Source organism: Pantherophis guttatus, chromosome 3 (assembly GCF_059756535.1).
Source record: "Pantherophis guttatus breed Tessera chromosome 3, ASM5975653v1, whole genome shotgun sequence".
Taxonomy (NCBI): domain Eukaryota; kingdom Metazoa; phylum Chordata; class Lepidosauria; order Squamata; family Colubridae; genus Pantherophis; species Pantherophis guttatus.
Window position 1 is genome coordinate 163,897,438 of NC_142065.1, and position 23,083 is coordinate 163,920,520.

At 37.0% G+C, this 23,083-nt stretch overlaps 1 protein-coding gene across 32 annotated transcripts in view; it reads right to left on the reverse strand.

The window, feature by feature from the left end:
* The window catches only part of PTPRM (protein tyrosine phosphatase receptor type M), a 467,288-nt gene that overhangs the window by 249,879 nt on the left and 194,326 nt on the right, over positions 1-23,083 (reverse strand). For all 32 annotated transcript variants that reach the window (XM_087890425.1, XM_087890424.1, XM_087890423.1 and 29 more), the window contains exons 6-7: positions 20,428-20,602; positions 5,037-5,330 (exon numbers count right to left, since the gene is read on the reverse strand). In XM_087890425.1, coding sequence (XP_087746551.1) covers positions 5,037-5,330; positions 20,428-20,602 — 469 coding nt within the window. The remainder of the gene's footprint in view (positions 1-5,036; positions 5,331-20,427; positions 20,603-23,083) is intronic.

Sequence of the window (23,083 nt, forward strand, 5' to 3'; positions counted from 1 at the left end):
AGGGAACTGCTCTTCCGGTTTCCAGCACTCCAATGTGCGCAAAGACCAGCTGACCGGTGCGCATGTGCACTCCAGAATCCGGAAGGGCGACAGCTGCCATGCCAGCCCATTAGATTGTAACACTAGTGGACAATGGATCCTACCACAAAGCATTTCAAAGGATAGCAAACAAAAGCATTATTACCTTCAAGTAAGAGCAATGGGAAGTTTCACAGAAGCTCCCTGCATAAACCATGTGAGACTGGCTGCAGTCAGCAATTCTTTGTTTTTATTATTTAATTTACTGGTTCTAAGAGTCCCCTAAGAAATATGAGGAACTCAATAATGGAACCAACCTCTCATTTTGATGACATTAGTAAGAAGGAACAGGATTCTCTTTTCAAAACAATAACGAAGCAAATCTTTCTCTTACTTTAGTGAAGGAAGCAACTGGGTTGGAAAACAAGAGAAAAATTCCATTATTTGCCCAAGCCCTCTAAAATTCTGGTGAAAGGTAAATTGCAATAGCAATAAGACTTATATACCACTTCACAGGCTTTACAGCCCTCTCTAAGCAGTTTACAGTGTCAGCATATTGACCCTAACAATCTGGATCCTGATTTTACTGACCTGGGGAGGATGGCAATGGGAATACTTAACCAAGCAACATGCAAAGTCCTGCTGGTTCCCACTGACTTTGTGGGAAGTCAGCAGGAAAGGTCACAAATGGCGAGCAAGTGACCCTGGGATGCTGCAACTTCACAAACTGATCATATTCCTTCAAGCTGAATAAATAACAACAACAACAACAACAACAACACAATGTATATTGATTTACTATTTTTCTTAAAAATCTACTTCATATAAAGGATTAGCTTACAACAATAGGTTTTGTTTTCACTGGCATTTTTCATGGATAGATAACCTGATGCTCTTCATTTCCCCTTGATAACATCACTAATGGTTAGGGGTTGTAGTCCAAAATTCTGCTTTGCAACTGTTTTAATTTATACCCAGAAGTTGAAAAGCACATGCTATTCTTGCATGGTCTCCACAGCTTCTATCACAATTTAGGCAGAAGCTATAGATATTTTGTACAATTTGGAATTGAAATTAATTTAACCTAAGATCTTAACCTCTTGTACTTAGTTTATACATTTGAATTCAAAACCTTGTATGCAAAAGGTTTTCATAAAGTATGTGAAAACAGCTTTTCTGCAAATTCTATAGCTGCCTTTGGCAAGTCTTATTTTCTTTGATTCTAATTATAGATGCAGCTTTATTTACCAATGAAAGGCTGTTCTAACTGAATGGCATCTCATTGTGTTACGCAAAAGTATATTTCAAGCATTTTGGGGAACTATTAAGACTTCTTTTTTTAAAAAATCCTGGTACAATGCTTTGAATTGCAAAGTGGTCTGTTCCTCACTAAGGGAACAAGCTTGTAGTATACAATTATCACTACAATTGAAAGGTATTGTGATTCTTTTCTTAAAGGCATCTCTATTCTTTTAATCTTTAAAACAATTTAAAGTCTTGTAATTATATATATATATATATATATATATATATATATAGAGAGAGAGAGAGAGAGAGAGAGAGAGAGAGAGAGAGAGAGAGAGAGAGAGAGAGAGCGAGCGCCAGTTTGGTTTAGTTGTTAAGGCATCAGACTAGAAACCAGGACACCATGTGTTTTAATCTTGCCTTATGCATAAAGCCTGCTGGGTAACCTTGGGCCAATCACTTTCTCTCAGCCCTAGGAAGGAGACAATGGTAAGCCGCTTCTGAAAAACCTTGTCAAAAAACTGTATGTATCTATTCATGCCGTCTAAGAATCAGACATGATTGAACAACAACAACAAAAGAGGATATAGTAAAGGTAAAGGTTCTCCTTGCACATATGTGCTAGTTGTTCCCGACTCTAGGGGGCGGTGCTCATCTCTGTTTCAAAGCCGAAGAGCCAGCACTGTCCAAAGATATCTCCGTGGTCATGTGGCCGGCATGACTAAACGCCAAAGGGGCACGGAACGTTGTTACCTTCCCACCAAAGGTGGTTCCTATTTTTTCTAGTTTGCAGTTTTTAAGTGCTTTCGAACTGCTAGGTTGGAGAAGCTAGGACAAGTAACAGGAGTTCACCCCATTACGCAGCACTAGGGATTTGACCTTTTGATCGACAAGCTCAGCATCTTAGCCACTGAGCCACCGCGTCCCTTGAGGATATAGTAGGTAGAGCTAAACTTAGCCAAAGAAGGAAAATTAGTATGCAACTCCTAACCATTACTTTGCTGTTTTCTTGCTTTGTCCCCAGAATGGCAAAATACCTGTAACAATACATCACAATTAATTTTTGTAACCAACTTTCTCTACTGAAGTATTTCAGCTAAATTATTTAATTATGTTTATATAGTCATGCTTTTCCTTGTATTTTTCAAAAAAGAATCATTTAATTGGGAGAAATGTTTAAAAATAGGTTATAATTCTCAGAGGTTTTTTTAAAAAATATTTTGAGAGTTTCCATAGCACTCTTCAGAGTAGTCCAAAGTTCTTAGTATACACTAAGTATACACTATTAGTATACACTAATAGACACTCATCATACACTTAGTATACACTAATTGACACTCATCATACTACTTCCTTTGGATCGAACAGCATCATCTGTCTATGTGATCACTAAGAATAGAAACTCAATCAAAAGCAAAATATATAAAGTATAGAAAAAGAGTAAGGAGTAACATGCAAAAGTAATTAAAATCATATGAAATCATTTGTTTAACCTTTCACTGTCTCTGTATATTTCTGTCATAAATTGCCACAACTTCCATTATGTCCATGTATTCAGCTCATACATTCATCCCTTTCTGGGTTTCTTACAATCTTATTTATACACTGAAATTCCATGTTTATCACTTGTACATGGAGTTGTTTGGCTTATTTGTTTATACTAAAGTTATATAAGGGATGGCCATTCCTTGACGCTGGCAAGCTGGTTACATTATGTGAGAATTGTAGTTCAGCATTATTTGGAAGTCTATAAACACTGTATTTGCAAGAAGAAAAACTAGCAGTGCTAATTACAACAAAAGATTTTTGCATGGAACAACAGGACCGGTACCTCGTATTTATTCTCTCAAGTATACAGAGTGTATAGATAGCAAATTAAATCTATAAGGTAAACTGAAAAGAATGCAACCTACTGTAAAAATACACTGTGGATCTGAAACCTTTGCTCCAACGAACAGAAAGTTTATTTTGGCTTCAGAATGACTGTCTTTTATTCTACTCAAACTTTATAAATCCTGCTGTAATCCCTGAGAACCACCTGTAATCTTAATTTGCTATCTCTGATTTTGTGAGGTTTTGGTTATCATGTTGCCATTTAAACATTTTTTAAAAACTTTTTTTGGTTTTGCAAACTATGAAATACTCTGGGGACCCTTTAACATTAAAAAACCCCACAAGCATGCATACACATACACTTTAAACATTTAAATACGTATTTGTATTGGCATCACATATATAAATCATTCAATTAGTTGCCATGGTGACAGGCTATATGTCACCATTAAGTTTCAACATTGCTTGATATTTTTCAAATTGGCTAAAAAAAATAGTAATAAGGTGTCAGGGAAACAATGTTTTGCTAGTAGATAAATGTTAATGGATTTACAGTTCCTGGCAGCTGTGGATGCAAAAATCTTTTGCTTTTGCTTTCATATCTACCTGGTATTAGTGTATTTCCACACCTACCACTCTAACAATTTGTGCCTCACACTGTGAATAAACAGAAAGTGCCACTGGCATCCTTTCTTAACAACCACAATCCCATATACTTCCATTACTAATTTATCACTTGCTGCTTGTATGTACACTGAGAGCTTATGCAATGGACACAAATTCCTTGTGTGTCCAATCACACTTGGCCAATAAAGAATTCTATTCTATTCTACTGATAATTAAATTTCACTCTCACCATTAGAGGTATAATAGAAGATATTTGATTAAAAAAAAATCAACTGTCTTGTTTATAATTGTCATTTTTTTCTTTAGAGGCTCTTTTTTTTAACTGCAGTCACTTTTTAACCCATCTAAAGAATAAATTTGATTTTTAAGCAGTTCTCCTGCAGTTAAGGGTTATTAGGAGGTATACTTTTGCAAGAACTACACAAGACACATTTTACAAAATCTTTTACTACTTGGTTTCAGGAAGGTGCAAAAGATGTTTTGGGAAAATATTTTAATGTCTGCTTTCTTCCAATATTAATGATGCTATTATATTCATATAATTATACAATATTTATTTGATAATATTTTAATTTGTTGTTTATATTTTTATAAGCCAAATGGTGGCTTCTAAAAATTATAATGGTGAATATCCTAAAAGACTTCAATAAGTTAAATCAATAGTAGAGAATAAAAACAAAAATTAGATTTATTATTTCTTTATTATTCTCATATTTACAGGTGAGATGTTTTGGTAGAGCATCCTTCTTTAGTGGCATAGAAATCAGATTTGATTATTCTTTTCCCTTTTGTTCAGTTTGGGTAAAATCAGAAAGGTTTTAGAATTAGAGATCAATTAAAGATCATTATGAAGAATTTTATTAATGGAGACTATCACATTCTTTATCTTGATACACCACTATCAAAGGTGTCTACCATTAAGTGCTTATTTTGAATTTCTAAAGAAAATATTTTTCTCTCAGAAAGTTGCCGATTGATGAACCAGCAATAATTTTGTCTCGGAGTAACTTTTTGAAGTAACAGCAGACTATAAGACATACAGTATAAATGCATTTATTCCCTACCTGGACTGAGACAGCATTATATTTAGATCCAAACTTGCAAGAAGATTAAAAAATAATATATTGTAGTATTAAATATATGCTTCATTTTAACTGAAAGCAGTAACTCTTAACAGTGTTCTAATTTAATAATCTCTACTTAAGTTAACTAGGTAGCTATTGCTACTTTTAATGTTTTATAGTTGAACTGGAATTTTAAAATTCAGTTATTTCAAGTAACACGATGAATTTGTGAATTACTTCTTTACTTACCGGCACATTTTGTCCTTGTTTTAAGTGCTGGTCCAGGAGATCCAGTACCCCCTTCACCTGGTCTAGTGAGCAATACACTAATTTCGTATTCTGTGTCAGGATCCAGGTGTCCAATTTTATACTTTGTTGAATCCACTGGTTGTATATCATACCAGCTTCCACTTGAGGTGCGATATTCTATTTGTCTCACAATGATAGGTCCATCTCCATTAATAGAATTGGCATTCAACTGTATCCATAAATAGGTTGCACCAACTGATGACAGTTGAGGAGGTGCAATGGGAACTGGAGGCTCTGAAACATAAATAATGAGTATATATGTATATGTAAAAAAACTGCATCTAATACAAAACTTTTCTATAGTTCTGACTTTTCTGCAAAAACTATTGTTACTATTTATTTGTTCTATTCAATATGCAAAAGAAGGGACTTGAACTCTCTCTCTTTCTCTCTCTCTCTCTCTCTCCCTTCCTCCCTCCCCCCCGCTCTCTCCATAAAAGGCAAAAGATCAAAGGCAGTTCCCCACTTAAAATATAGGTAAGTTCATTTTATTTTTCAAATACATTATGTTTGATAAAGCTTTTGCTTTTGCATAATGTACTTTCCTTGGTAGACACAGTTCTAATTTTATATCACTTTTTAATTATAGTGCATAATATACAAGGACTATCTACTAACAATTTCTTTTTTTATGACCCTGAAGTCCTTATTTAGATAAAGTCGGGATGATTAGATGGAGTTGACTGTTAACTGGCTGGATATTCTTCCCTGACGCTTATGAAGAGTTTGCAGTAGATATTTTTTCTTTGTGTCCTAGGAGAGAAACTTCTGCTACCTAGGATTGAACTCTCAACTTTCCAAGTGGGAAGCAAGCGTCTTCACTACTCAATCTCATTGCTCTGGACTATCTACTAACACTCAGACATTTAAAAACAGTGAGTTTTCTAGTTTTTTATAGCCATTAAAACAATGATTTAATTAGTTTTCAAGAAATCCTTACTAGGATTGAAGCCTTACTAGACTGAAGGTGAATTTCTCAGAATGCTTTCCTTTTCACTACATTTTACACAACATTTTAAATTTCATCATAGAGGAAACCCATGTGACAAACCCTTGTTTTCATTTCCTGTTAGCTTCCATGCTTACATTTCTCCATTGTGCTTTTTCCTTTAGTCACGTAACAGGCCTGTAATATCTCAGGTGTGCCATTACTAGTTTATTTTACTATATCATCCAATACCTTGGTTCAAGAATATTCATTTATAAACTCTCAGTTTTTAATTTTCCAGCTTGTCTTTATATTACTGATATTCTAGTATATTACTTGATACTGTGTTAAAAAGACTATCTTGTCTTAATTAAATTCAAAGTAACTAAAAACCAATTACTCCATTCCATAATCAACAAATGACATTTTACAAAATAACAAATATGAAATCTGTTCTCCTAAAATGACATCTAATAATTCCATTCATTTCTGTGATTAACACTTCCTAATGGAGATAGATGAGCTCTTTATCACTCATCTCCAATTAATTTAGAAATGATCTATACTTTTTTTCCATCAAAGCCAGAACTCATAACATTTTTCAAATGTTCTTCTTCCTTTCCTGACAAAAACATGACCTCCACTAATTATATAACTCAGAGAACTGCATCTCTGCTTTGGCTCTGAGGAATATTCCTGTTAAGCAGATTTAAGATATTTCTGTAATTTTGCACATGAACTAGAACAGCCTGTGAAAGCAATACCTTAATTAAACTTTTCTCTAGGTTGGATTTAAATCCATATTAAGGAAGAATTAAGAATCTTAAAACCCTTATCCATTTTTTTTGAAGCTAGCATTGCTAAGCCCCTTATCCCTCAACTTGAAGCTTGTAATTTTACTGAAAATGAAGAGGAATGTGATAGCGCCTTTTCTGGCAAACAAATTTTATAGGCATAAACATTCATGAACTACAGCTCAGTTCATCAGATGCCAAAAGTGGCTTGACTGATATAGGCTTTAAACTCAGATGAGGCAGGGTGGGAAGAAGAGAAGACAGGATGGTTATGCAGGGTATCAACTAACAATTGTAATGTGATACAAATCCATTTTCTGTTGTTTTTGTCTCCTATATCTATATAACTAACTTGTCTTCTCTTTCATCTCCCACCCCACCTTATTTCAACTTCAGACTCTTCAACCTTGAGGGTAACTCATAAACAAAGATGGGTTTTCACCAGTGGTGGGATTCAAATAATTTAACAACCGGTTCTCTGCCCGAATGATCTCTTCCAACAACCAGTTCACCCAACTGCTCAGAAAGTTAACAACTAGTTCTCCCAAAGTGGTGCGAACTGGCTGAATCCCACCACTAGTTTTCACCCAGTTTTCCAGAGATGGGAAGGAGAAAAACCCAGTCTTTCATGAAGTGAACGATCCAATGGCCTTTCCCAAGAGGAAAATTTGTGATAAGCAGCTCACTGCTGAGAGGAACGGAAGTCAGCAATCAGCAAACCAAACATGTTATCAAGTAAGGTCTATTGATTCCTAAAAGTGAAGAACATGATTGAACGTGAGGAGTGAAGTTGATCCAACTAATCAAATCTATTGATAATTGTCCCTTTCTTGTTTCATTTTTGAACAAATTACACAGTCAAAAAGGTCCTGAAAAGAATATTGAGAGACTATGAAGAAAAAAAAAAGTATTTAAATACAGATGGTGCTTTCATCCACACTTCTGACTGAATTTCATTGCCCAAGGAAGGAATGGAGGATTGTGGAGCTAAATGGCTGGTTCAAGGAATGGTATCACTGAGAAAACTTTGGATTCCCTGGTCTGATTCCTATCTAGAAAAAAAGACTCTGGTAAGAGATGGGCTGCAACTCACAAAGACTGAATTAATACTGCTGTAAAACATCTTGATTAATTTGTCTACAAGAATTTTAAAATACATTAGGCAGGAGAAGATGTCAATATCATGGCCGTACTCCAAGCTTAAGTTTGAAGTCTGTAAATCATACAACAAAAAGGGAAAGGCAATAAGGCATATTGAAAAATATACCAGGAGATTCTGTAAGAAAATGTAAGAAAAGTAGTACTAAAGAAGTCAGATACCTGTACATCAATGCTCAAAGTATGCTCAGAATGATCAATGCTCAGAAAAAAGCAGGGAGAACTTGAAGTCCCAGTATGAGGATGGCAAATATGACTTTGTTAGTATTACTGAAGCCTGGTGGAAGAGAATGTATCAGAATATAATACCAGAAGGATATAATTTGTTTAAAAGAAACAACGCCAACAAAGGAGGGGGGGGGGGAAACGTCATATTATACATAAACAAAGATACCACTAGGGAAATTCATGACCACAAGGGTGAAAACTATACCCGAAGCAGCTGGCTGAATATTGAGGGAAAAATAAACAAGAATTATTCTGCTGCAGATGTGTATGCAGACCATTCAATCAAATAGGTGAAATTTTCCCAAATCAGATTTATGTACAGGAAACACACATTACTCTAATGAAGTATTTCAACTATCCCAACATGTGCTGGAAATCAAATTCTGGCAAGTGGGAAAGCCATCAGATTCTTGATGTACTTTGTAGACAACATTATCACCCAAAAGGTAAAGGAAAGAACTAGACGATCAGCTAATAGGCATCTACTAGCAGGAGATAAATTATTAAAGAAATTGTAGGAGCCCTGGAAAGAGTGACCCCATGAATTTAGAACTCAGCATAATGCACTTAAGGCGGAGACAACAGAAGTTAGTCTGATTATTGTTCTAGATTTTCAGACAACTGACTTCAATAAACATGGAGGAAAAGCAGAAAAAATTCCATGGATGGAAATCCTGAAGGAAAAAATAATTCAGGAGAGTTGGGAGATTTTTGCAAAAAAATCAAACAAAATCCCCCAGATAATTAAAGCCCAAACACAAACAATACCAAACAGACAAGAAAAATGAGACAAAGCTAATGAGGCTAGTGTGCTTACAAAAAAAAAAATCCTGATAAATTGACAGCAGAAAAGAAACAGGTCTTAAAATGAAAAGGGTGGCATAAAGATAATCGTCTACTCAAACCAATTCACCAACTGCAGTAACAACACTGAAAAAAGTACTTATTACTGGTTTATTTATTTATTTTATATCGCTGTCTATTTGCACATGGCGACTCAAGGTAGCTTACAGAATATAAAACCTCATTTAAAACAATAAAAAAGAATCAAATAAATTAATATAATAAAATAAAATCACCCCCCGCCCCGGCGACAACAGATCACACGAGCCTGGGTTTCCCAGGCCTGCTGGCAGAAGCAGGTCTTCAGCACTTGATTTTCACACTTATGACCATTGCAGTATCCCAATGGTTATGTGATCAAAATCCAGGTGCGTGGCATCTGGCATGTACTTATAACAGCTGCATTGACCCGGGGTCGTATGATCATCATTTGTAATCTTCCCAGCCAGCTTCTGACAAGCAAAGTCAATAGAAGAAATCAAATTCACTTAATAATTGCATGATTCACCTAACAACTGAAGTGATACACTTAACAACTGAAGCAAGAAATGGTTGTAAAATGGGAAAAACTCACTTAACAATGAAAATTTTGGGCTCAGTTGTGGTCATAAATCGAAAATTACCTGTATAACAAAAACCACTAATTAGGAAATATTCCAAATCTGTAAGAATGGGGTTAGGCTATGAAATAGATCAGGCTTCCCCAACCTATGGGCCCACTAGGGGCCATGAGGGTCCTTCCCACAACCATTAAAGGAAGCGATTGTAAGGCCTCTTCTCAAGAAGCCTTCCCTGGACCCAGCAGAATTAAAGAACTTTCGTCCAGTCTCCAACCTACCCGTTGTGGGAAAGGTTGTAGAGAAAGTGGTGGCACTTCAGCTCCTGCGGTCATTGGATGAATCGGATTATCTGGACCCTTTTCGGTCCGGTTTCAGGCCTGGCTACAGCACGGAAACTGCCTTGGTCACACTGATGGATGATTTCTGGCGAGCCCGAGATGGGGGTCATTCCTCTATCTTGGTGCTACTTGACCTCTCAGCGGCTTTTGATACCATTGACCATGGTAGCCTTCTGGGGCGACTAAGGGAATTGGGAGTGGGAGGCACCGTGTTGCGGTGGTTCTCCTCCTATCTCTCTGATCGATCTCAGTCAGTGTTGGTAGGAGGACAGAGGTCGACCTGAAGGCTCCTCATCTGCAGGGTGCTTCAGGGCTTGGTCCTCTCTCCCCTTCATCTACATGAAACCGCTGGGTGAAATCATCCGACAACATGGGGTGAGATATCAGCAATATGCTGATGATACCCAGCTGTATATCTCCACCCCTCGTCAGTTCAGTGAGGAGGTGGATGTGATGTGCTGGTGCCTGGAAGCTCTGAGGATCTGGATGGGAGTCAACAGGCTCAGACTTAACCCAGACAAGACCGAATGGCTCTGGGTATTGCCCCCTAAAGACTATGTCGATTGTCCATCCTTGGTTCTGAGGGGGAGAAAGCGCCCTCCTCAGAATGGGCTTGCAATTTGGGTGTCCTCCTAGACTCACAACTGAGATTGGAACAACATCTGACGGCTGTAGCTAGGGGGACCTTTGTACAGGTTCGTCTGGTGCACCAATTGCGACCCTACTTGGATCAGGAGGCTTTCCTCACAGTCACTCATACCCATGTCACCTCACTGTTGGACTACTGCAATACACTCTACTTGGGGCTACCCTTGAAAAGTGTTCGGAGACTACAATTGGTCCAGAATGCAGCTGCACGGGCTATTGTGGGTGTACCTAGATACACCCACATTACACCAATTCTCCGCGAGCTGCACTGGTTCCCTATCGGTCTCTGGGCGCAATTCAAGATGTTGGTTATTACCTTTAAAGCCCTACATGGCTCAGGGCCAGGCTATTTTCGAGACCGCCTTCTACCGCATAGCTCTCAACGACCCAGTAAGATCCCACAGAGTCGGTCTCCTCCAGGTCCTGTCAGCTAAACAATGTCGGCTGGTGAGCCCGCGGGGGAGGGCCTTCTCTGTGGCTGCCCTGGCTCCCTGGAACCAATTACCCCCTGAGGTCTGGACTGCCCCTACCCTACTGGACTTCCGGAAAGCGGTGAAGACCTGGCTCTTCCGGCAGGCCGTTGATCTCGCTATGGTGATCTTGCGAGACCCGGCCACGAATTGGAATGTATGGGTTTTAATGTTTTCTTTTAAACTTTTGTATGGGATATTGTTCGTATTGTTTTATTCTTTGTTGTTAGCCGCCCAGAGTCCCTCGGGAGTTGGGCAGCATAAAAATGCGACTAATAAATAAATAAATAAATAATAATAAATGAGGGGGTTACAACCGGGCAGCAGAAACAGCCAGCGAGTGCACACGCACAAACACATGCATCCTCACTTGTGCAAGCAGCGGACAAGTATGAACGCCCTCCATTTGCATGACCGGCAGGTACACGTGCACACTGCTAGCACAAATGGAGCTGCATGCACTTGCATATTTGCTGGCCGCTCAAGCAGAACCATTCCTCCCCCCTCCCCCACCAAAACATTGGAAACATTGGAGAACTCTGGCTTAGAATGAGCTAAAGCTTGCAATGAATTCCAAAAATAACTCCTAAATAGGATCTTTGACCATATACCGGGCAAGAGGAGAAGAGTTGAAGAAATGTTTGGTTCACTAGTTAGAAAAGTCAAAAGGATGGTGATGGGACAGCATGGTGAAGATTGGAGACAAACTAACATTGTTACAATCCTTAAAAGGGGAGGAGATTAGACCCAGGAAACTACAGACCAATTAACTTACATTAATACTTGGGAAATTTTTAGAAAAGATTTATCAAACAGTGGTTTTGCAAGCACATAGAAAGAACAAGGTGGTTACTAGAAGCTACCATGCAGTTGTTAAAAACTATTCATATTATTGCTAACACTATCATATAGTCCATAGTACCTGAGGGTAGGACATAATCCAGTGGGTGGAAGCTTTATAAAATTTTACAGAGTAAGATCCAAACTCAAAATAACAGGCAACCAAGAGAGCAATACTTCCTGGAGTTGAAAATAGCTTCACTGGCTATTTCCAAACAAAGGTTAGACAACCATCTGTTTGGATGGCATAAACATTCCTGCACTAGATAGGGAATTGAATTAGAGGCCCACCAAAGTCCCTTTCAACGTTATGATCCTAATGACTTCCTAGTGACCATTCGAATATTCTGACTATTGCTCTTCTTCTTTCCTACTAAAAATAATAGTTAATGAATCTAGTATAGCTGTGTATGACATATCCCGCAACTGAATAAGCATATAATTATTAAATAATAGCACAAAGGTGATAAGTGTCATAGAAAAAAATAATACAGGTACAGATATATTTCATACTTCAGTTACTTCTACTTACCGGATAAAAATGACAAATCTTTCAATTCTTTAAAATGCCTACATAATTTTTCTTAATTATTTTATTTAATCAACAGACACTCATTATTAGTATGTGATGCTAAACTAGCTTAAACATTTTAATATTTATTAATTCACTGTCATTTCAAAGACAGTTACTCCATTGTTCATAATCCAGAGCTTTGTGCAGAATCTATGCAATTTAAATAGCTAAGGCTTAACTCGAAATGATTTAGGTTCATTTAAAATCATTAGTGTGTTTCTTCAACCAAAACACAAAATAGAGCATCCTGAGGCATTTATGTAGTCATGCTGAAACAACAGTTAATTATGTTCTGATTTCAAGTGCTGGTAAGGATTGCTGAACTGCCATTCAAAATTCATATTCAGGGCTGAGGCTACCAAGGTTAGTACTTAAACCAATTTATTTTAGGCCATACAAGTATTTTAACAGACTTTGTTTTTAAAAGTATTGTATCCCTGAGGATACTTTATATGAGTACTTGATGTGCTCAGAACACCAAAACCCACCATTTTAGCTACTATAATATGTAAAGTAATACATCTGCCTATCCCAGGTTCTTGGGAAGACTCGATAGGTGAACAAAAAGGCCAAATCCATTCAGAACACCTGGCTGACTGCAGTGAACAACAACAATAACAACAACATTTTTAGCTGAAACTACCTCATTTAAATTCTATGGAACTAACTCACAATAGATTTAAATGCAATAGATTTAAAATCAAAAAGTTATTTCTGCAATGATACCTCTGCTCCTGCCATTAGGCAGAACGAGAAAGTCACCATTATGCTTGTTTTTGCTTTGGAATGTCAGAAAAGGAGCAGCAAATTAGCTATTTCCTAATAGAAATTTCTGCTTCAGGAACTAAACTATTAGCTTTGGGCATTATGTTCTTATAGTTGGGGGCGGGGGGCGGGAGGTGAGGCCTTCCAAGTGTTTGCAACTCTGATGGTGAATCAGAGATTATCCTTTTGTACTATAGTTTAAACATTGATCATACTTCTGTGAAAAGGCTTCTACAAGAAGATGAGTAAGGACAGCTATTCCTGAATGGTCACAATGTGAGGATTACTTGAAAATTACATGGTAGATCATTCAAATAATAATGAGTCATAGAAACCAGTCCCTGCTATGTTTTTGGTATTAAGATATAAGAAGAATGTTTGTCAGGTGTGCATGAATGAGTCACTAGAAGTAGAAAACCATTAAAAGATCCTATACATGGCAATCATATCAGAAAAAAAAGCCCTGTAAATTTTACTACTGTAAACAAATAATGTGGTTGGACCAAAGACACAGCTAATCTTATTTATGATATTTACTGAGAGGCTATATAGGCTATTTGTGCAATCGATCTACCAGTTGAATTCAACACATTTGGAGGGCATCCAAGTAGAGGGAATTTTGTTTAATTTATCTGGCAGGATACAATATACCAGTCAAATAAATAATAATAAAATAAAAGTAAATTCTAATTTTAATACAGGTTATTAATAATAAATTAGTAAATTAAAATTAGAATTTACTTTAATAATAAATAAACAGAAGAACAAAGAAATTTTTCGGTGTCCAGAAAAACAACGTGCTTTGTCAAAAGTATTTTTTGGGTTGTCGTCTTGCAAAATGCAAAAATGTTCTCAACACACACTGTTTTCAAATTAATACTAGAAAACATTAAATATATTATCCAGAAGTCAAATGTTCATACTGCATTCTTTCAGCAGAAACACTGGAAATACACGAGGAAGCTTTTCCAGCACAATTAATATTATTTAGGATTCCTACCAAAATTAGTCGGATTTAAATTCACATGACTAAGCTTCTTGCACTCTAACTTAGTCTGAATCCTGAACTGAATTGTTAACAGAATCTGACAATGATCTTGGAAGATGGAGGAGCGGTGGGTTGAAGTAAAGTGGAAGTAGAAGAAATGCTGCCTACAGAACAATCAGATAAAAAGGAAAGGAGAAACAAAGAAAGAAACTTAGAAGGAATTCTAAAAGAGGTAGCAAGAGATTTGTACTTTCAGACTAGCCAGATTCTGTCAATGTTGCCTGTGCGGGCCTGGATGGGGAGAAACAGGCTTCGACTCAACCCCTCCAAGTCCGAGTGGTGTGGCTTCCAGTGTCCCGATATAGCCAGCTGACGCCATCGCTGGCTATTGGGGGCGAACCACTCGCCCCCACGGAGAGGGCTCGTAACTTGGGCGTCCTCCTGGACGCACGGCTGTCTTTAGAAGATCATTTGATGGCCGTGGCCAGGGGGGCTTTTTATCAGGTTCGCCTGATACGCCAGTTGCGCCCCTTTCTAGATCAGGACTCCCTACGCACAGTCACTCAGGCACTCGTCACTTCCCGCCTGGACTACTGCAACGCTCTCTACATGGGGCTCCCCCTGGGGTGCACCCGAAGGCTCCAGCTGGTCCAGAACACGGCCGCGTGGGGGATTATGGGGGCGACGAGGCGCTCCCATGTGACACCTCTCCTGCGCGAGCTGCACTGGGCTCCCGGTGGTCTTCCGGGTGCGCTTCAAGGTGTTGGTGACCACCTTTAAAGCGCTCCATGGCTTAGGGCCGGGGTACTTACGAGACCGCCTTCTGCCACCAATAGCCTCCCACCGGCCAGTACGCTCGCACAGAGTGGGCCTCCTCAGGGTGCCGTCCGCCAGACAATGTCGGCTGGCGACCCCCAGGGGGAAAGCCTTCTCTGTGGCGGCACCCACCCTCTGGAACAACCTCCCCCCAGAGATACGTACAATAACAGACCTCCGGATTTTTCGTCGGGCCCTGAAAACCTATTTATTTCAACTAGTTGGGCTGGCTTGAGTTAAATTTTAAATTGATTTTAAATTGGGTTGTTTTAATTTATGGCCAAAATATTTAATTATTTTAAACTGTTTTTAAATTTTGTATGTTCTGTTTTTTACTTTGGCTGTTCACCGCCCTGAGTCCTGTTTGGAGAAGGGCGGTATAGAAATGGATAAATAAATAAATAAAATAAATAAATAAAATAATAAAGTAGAATTAGTTCATCTTGTTGTGTTTCTATCTGGTCTACTCAGGAGGAAAGTATGAATCTTCTGCTACCTTTTTTACTGCCTGATTAGTTAGGGTGGTTTCTTTCTCTGCCAGTTGCAGTCTGATCCCCCTTTTATCTGAATCTTACTTAGGCAGCATGTATCTCCTCTCGTCCTATTCCAAAATCATTCTCACATTCTATTACATAAATATGCCAAAATTACTCAAAACAGTATTCCCAATTTAAATTTTATAGCGACAGAATTATTCCCAACCATATTATAGATGCAATACTTTTCAGGAAATGCTGTGTTGTCTTTCACTCAAAATAAATCATTTGTTCCTATGTTATTAATAAATAAATGGTAATCAACAAGATAATTTAGAAGAATAGGAATAGAGAGTGTGAATATGTAGATACATGTTTATTTGTATCCAGAAACAAAATTTTAAAGACCAAGACAGACAGAATGCTAGTATGTTCATCAATTTACATCTCTAATTTTGTGAAACATTATCTTTAAGCTTGCCAGTTTTCAAAATGGTGTTTTCGTCACTTTTACATTCCACTATCTGTTCTTCAGGTGTATTCCATGTTACTCAGTGTGTGACATCTTTCCTTTTAACATTAAGAAATCAAAACCAGGTATACTAAACATAGTTTCCTCCCATCCTTTATTTAAACATTAGACAAAATGCTTTGTATTTCTGACACCACTAGATTTACTATATATGACCTCAAAAAATAATTGAAACTTTTATAATCTGGAATTTCCTTGGGCAGCTTTATTCTATTTCCAAACTAATCTCTGTTGCAGCTGACCAATATTAGAAAAGGATCTACATAGTGCACAGATAAAATGCTAATTTAGTCCCCATTTAATCTACATTTTTGCTACATCTGATTTCTTTTATGTTAACCTGTAGAAATATAGACACTACATGCTCATTTTTTGGCAATTGTGTGCTTTATAATAAATGGATTACATGTTCTGACTTTTTTAAAACTCCACGATAGATTATAGGTAGCAACAATATGTAACTAAAATGGTCAGCCTGTTAAAGAATAAACTTTCTTCACTGTCTCCTATCACAATCAAGATTAATATTAAATTGAAAGTATTTTTAGGATTAATTTATTTTATATAATTTACTTTATATATTTTTTTAGAATTAATTTACCTTATATTAATTTTAGGATTAATTTACCTTATGTACCTTATATCAATTAGTCACTGTAGAAAAAATATGAAAATACAAATTTTCATATGTAATCATATTACATATGGATTATAGTAGGCTTTATTTTCTAGCTCCTAGGTGAATCAGTTCTGGTTCCGTGACATTCCAGGAACAAACTGCTTTTAGCATAAGCAGCTAAATGAACTGGACTGGACTGGACTGGAAGTAGGATTAGGACTAGGACTAGGACTAGGACTAGGACTAGGACTAGGACTAGATTATTAGGAATAAACTACAGATTGTTTTTCCCGGGATATACTTTCTATGATATAGAAACTGAAATTCATGGCTTGTTTTACCATAGAAACTAAACATTATAATTTCTGACTCTGGCTGACAAGTCAGAGTCACCAATTATGGTAAACAATGTGTTTTGTTTAGCTGCTTCTGCCAGCAGCAAAAGCCACACAGGAAAGTCAAACTTGCATCTTCTCTTCCTTTTTCCTTTGTTTGGCAGGAGGCAAAAAAAACAACAACCCCACTTTCATTTTTAATTAATATTAAATCAAAATTGAGACTGACATCTTAATTTATAATTATGAAACAAGACAGTCTCATAAGGCGTTTATATCTAGTTTGTTGACCAGTTCTGTTTGACCTAATCAGACTTCATTCTGCATTAGGACTTAATAAAAAATTCTGGCTGGTTTAAAAATGAAAGCCCTAATCTTCTTGAAGGTATGCAAAAAGTCAGAAAGGAAATTAAAGGTTTTTTAAAAAATTCATATGTATAGTGCTAAATTAAGGTCTGGAATTATGGTTGAAAAGACCCATGTATGCCATCATTTTCTTTATATAAATGCCTACGAATACGAAAACATTTATGCATGATAAATCCCAAAAATGCAGCAAAAATACTAACATTATTCTTATTTCTGTGGCTTAACCATTCAATACTAACCAGAAAGCCTGAAGGGGACTCAGAAAAGTGTGCTGAGTTTACTGATGATAATAATAAATTAAAACCACATGCTTCATTGAAATAAGCAATTTTTGGTGAAACGTAATTAAAGAAATGTAAATACTGTGTAATTGTTTATCAGTAACCAGGTAAATGAGCTTAAAGACTTCATAATGATGTTAGTTAAATGTAATCTGTTCCAAGGTTAGTACACTGTTTAAATAGGCTTTTTAGGTCACACGGAATGATCTGCATGTGGTCTCATAAAAGCTAAAGCACAAGCAACAGGGATTACCATAATTACTTCATCAAACTACAAGTAGCTAATGGGATTATACCCTAAGGGTAAGCAATTATTCCCTGCATACAGAATAAATGTGCTGAGAGAGGTGGAAAAGAGCAAATATTATAGCAATAGGATAAATAGGTCCAACATCGCAGAGTGAAGACCAATGGAAGTAAATTGCTATAACTTCAAAGAATCTGAGTTTCTTTGCCTCTTCCTCTGCTATAATTTTTGTAGATCACTCACTCCCTTTTCCTCTTACACAAACACACATGCACACACACATAATACATACACCACACACATATATACAGATACGTAGACACATACATATTCATCATAATATTCCTTTTGGATAAATCAATGCTATACAAAGCACAGGAAAGGAATAAGAAACGGCAAGGCAAAGGTATTAAATGTATGAGATGAGCAGCAGATAAGGAAACATAGTTCAAAATAGTTTACATGCAAACAGTTTACTGTAATTCTGTACCAGTCTACCTTTGCAAAATATCCATGCTTCCACCTTCTACACACAGTATACTGTTTTGTAAATTGCTTTTTGTTCTTTCAATTTCTCATTTCTATCTTTTGCATGATCATATCAACAATGAAGGTCAACAATTCTCTTGATCTTTCCCTTCATCTACATTCCTTAACTTTGTCTTCATGCCAAATCACCTGAACATATCACATGTGGACTGATTTCTCAGTATTATTTTCCTGAAAAAACTGCTAGTGCAGTAAAGACCAGAATTGGGACCAGAATTTTTATTGCTAAGCAATAAGGTTGTAAAGTGCAATGTCACATAACCGCAATGCTTAGATTCAGCAATCCCATCACTTCCCATTGCGGTTGTTAACCAAAAATTGGGGGTTGCTATGTGAGTACCCACCTGAAGCTATACCAGTCTGTGCTTGGTCTCACCAAACTCCATGCCTCAGTAAAGTAAGGGTCTTCTCTTTAACTCCTCCTACTCACCTATCTTTCCCATGTCTTTCCCCTATTGTCCGCCCTATACACTGCCTTGTGGAGCAGCAAGGACTCCCAGAACCATGCAGCTCTGGGACTGCTTGCCATGCTGCAGCTCAGGCTTCTTGGCACACTGCAATATTGGAGTTGTAAGAAATCTGAGCCACAACACAGTGTGAAACTACCAACCAGAACCATGGCACAAGCCACTGATTTAACAAATTCTAGCTGCTTCAAGAGTCAAAGCTGCTTACCCAAGGACCGCAGGCCAGCTGCCCTCACTGCCCTGCACTCCAACACCCCAGCTGACCTTTTAGTATCTTCTTACTCCTGCTGCTGCTAAGGCATACCCACTTTGGCCCTTCATAAAGCAGCTGGTAGCCACATTATCTTCCCCAGGTCTCACAAGGACAGCCTTGGCCTTGCTGTTCTCTAAGGCCCATTCTCACAATGCTTCAGAAAATCTCAGAAACTTTTTAAATGCTTTCAAAGGATCATGAAAATGGGGCACACTATTTGGTGCAGTTTTGAGAAGGGGCCTGGCATGGCCAGTAGCATGCCACAGATGCACTTTATCAACAACAGAAGGAAGGCAGGAAAAGTCAGCTGGGCACGGATGGGTTCAGCAGGCATACAGAATACATAGCAGTGGAAACAACTGAGGCTTTGCACTGTGATGCTGGGGTGGGTGGCTGGCCATGCTGGGGTTGGCATTTCTCAGTGGCAGCAGTGGTGCTTAGGCTGAAGTAGAGGCCTGGGAGGAATGGCAGCTGGCTGATATGGCTTAAGGTCCCAGGTTCCTATTTCAGCCCCAATCCTGCAACTGCCACCAAAGAGTGTTGCTAGATAGGGTGATTAAAAGAGTATAGGAGGTCGAAATAGGTAGGTGGAAAGAGCAGGTGTGGTCATAAATGGAGGCAGGCTGCCAAGTGTTTCAATTTGGTCACATGGCTGTGGATGTACCAAAAAGGCCATAACTTCTGCAACTGGACATAAGTCACTTTGTTCAGCACTTTCATAACTGTTGAATGATCACTGAACAAATGGTCATAAATCAAGGACTACCTGTATAATAAAGCAGGCAAAAACATGCTGTTGTACACAACCCTTTTTGTTTATTCACTTAGTTTCCTACATGTGGTAACTTGTAAACAAGTAGATTAATCTACTTGCTCTAAACCTTCCCTATTGATGTATATCATTAATTCATTTTTCCCTGCCTAAAACACAAGTACCTCGTGATTGATACATTAATTTTCTGAGTCACATTCTTTGCTGCATTATACAATTTGTATAACATTTCTTGTAAATTAGTTGGGTCCTCAATCCTTACCCCGCATATTAGTATGCACAATCTGCCCAGTAAAGTATATGTAAATTGATAACCTCAACCGATAAATCTCTACTATCATCTTATATTAGCATCAAGCCAGAGTTGGTCATTTTAATTAAATAGATTGCAATGTTACCAATGGAAACAATTTGTTTAACATGAAAATTTTTCAGGAATTTGGTCTCTATCCTTTTCATTTGTATGTGAATCCTGAAATACCTTTAATGATCAGTTCTGCATAATTTGATACTCCAATTCCTCCTTCTGTGCGAATCATGCAGCGGTAATTGCCAGCATCCCGTTTAGTAGCATTCACCACACTAAAAGAAGCTACAAATCGACGATCATTAAAAATTTTCATGTCCTTCAAAGGTGCATCCCGTACAAGCAATCCCTAATGAGAAACAAATACAACAATTTATTTTAATATATACTTCATTTGTAAGTATTTTATAATAAATATTAAGATTAATGTTGGCATGTAAATAAGCATATGCATATTTTTGTCATCCTGTTCCCCACCCCCCCTCTTAAGCCTGCTGTGTTACTTAGCATGACAAGGTCATGGTGTTCCTGGGAGGGATTAGTGAAAACTGTTGGAAGTGTATGCCAAAAGTATATACTGCCAGAGTCACCCAAAGCATGAAGCTCTTCCCAGCTGCCCAGCTAAAGCAAACAAGTACCTATATTGGGCAGCAGAGATCTAGAAAGATAGCAGAGGCAGATAATCGCCTTAGTGACAATGGCAAAGGCATCAATTCATGCTGTGCAAGAGAAGGCAACGGTAAACCACTAATGTATTTTTACCAAGAAAACCACATGAATAGAAAATATAAAATGACCGATGTTGTATGAAGGAAGATGGGCCCCTTAGTTCAGAACATGGTACTGAGAAAGAACAAATCTTTCAGAAAACTAATAGTTTAAGACATGGCTAGATTAAAGCCTTTGGAATGTCTAATATTGTCATACAAGAAAAGAAAAACTGAAGCTGAAAAGATAGAATCAAAGCAGGAACATGGAACATTAAAAAGCAGGAACATGGGAAAGCTCAACACCCTGAAAGATGAAATGAAACTACTACAAATTGACATTTTAGGCATCGATGAATTGAGATGTACTGGGATTGGACAATTTCCTCTAGAAATTGTTTATTACTCAGGAAATAAAAAACATAGAAGAGATTGTGTTGCTTTTATAGTTAGTAAGGGTACAAGAATAGCATTTGGTTACAGTGCAATCAATGACCGAGTAATATTGATTAGACTTCATGGAAATATGATGATCCTTTAGATTTATGTTCCAACCACTGATACAGAAAAGGAGGTTGATGAGTTTTATGATCAAATTCAATTTGAAATCAACAGAACATGTAAGCAAGATGCATATCTACCCTTTTAAAGAGACTGTTGAGCATCCTGGATTTTTAGAAAATGCAAGTTAACTTTTGTAATGCACTTATTTATATATATACACACACACAAAAATAGTTTTCTAGCTTTGTATAATTTTCTTTACAGATTAGGATCTATATTTTAGAGGATAAAAGACATATCATTATCAGTATTGTTTTAAATATGGTTTTCTATATTTATTATATGGGGGAAAAATACAGGGGAAAAATATGGGGAAAACCAATATAGGGAGTGTTGGAAAAGACAGAAACATTTAAGTGTAGAATGGTGATTCCTTGTGTTTTACCTGTTTCAGCAAAGTTTTTCTTCCAAAGAAAATATATTTAAGTCTACCAAATGTATGCACCTCTTTTATTTTTATATATTGTACTACTTTTAAATGCTTGATCTATAAAAAAATTCATATATCAGCAAGTGATACCAAATAAGCAGGCAAATAAACAAAAAAACCTAAAAACACACCTCATAGCAAAACAGTATGGTGCATACAGCAGTTTTCCTTAATGCTGTTGTAACCAGTTGTAACCTCTACATTTTATGTCCCCCCAAATCCCCTACAAAGAACCTCTGATTCTTTCTAGACAGGCTGACTCCAATAAATGGATAAGTTTGTTTGAGATGCCTGTTCCATTCTTGGACAAGAATATTTTCTTGCATTTATGCATTCATCAACCTTCCCTCCAATACTAATTTGGTAAGGGAACTGCCTGGGCAATGAAAATGAATAGAAAACTTCAAGGTTGAACTTCCTTGTACTGCAAATAACCAAAGGCTTAAGCAAGACCCAGGAGCATCTGCAGAATTTAAGTGCTTAACTGTGCATATCTAATATTCTTTAAATTATGCTAGTGGGTTTTATGTTTTCAGCATTTTATCATTTAAGTTGCAAAACATATGAAGCCCAATCTTCCAGACTTTATGAAGTGGAAAGAGCTAACAAAATATCAGCAAACAAAACAGAGAACCTATTAGGGAAATGCTGAACTTAGTCTGTTAATTATGGTTGTCAACATGTTGAAAGTAACCTTATGCTATTTATAGCTTTTGGAAAATTTTGCATAATGTCAACATTAATTGATCCATGTACATAATTCATTATGTGAAAGTTAAGAATGAATCAAATTATGCCCAATGACTGGAGATTGAAGAGTAAACAACAAATTTTAATTTCAGCAATAAATATAACAATAATAAAATAATTTAACCTCTGCAAGTGATTTTTCAATGCTGTCTTATTTAACAAATTATTAAGACTTAATTTCCAAAAGCTAAAGCTCAAAAATGATAATACTTGGAAACAATTTTGAATATGAATCTAATTTCAAAAAGATTTATTTACTTTCAGTACATAATTTGTCAATATAATAAACAGAAAACCTGATTATTCATAGTTAACTGTATGTATATTGGGCTGCATTGACTGAAATAAATCTGAATCATGAAAAAGTGAATTAATTGGA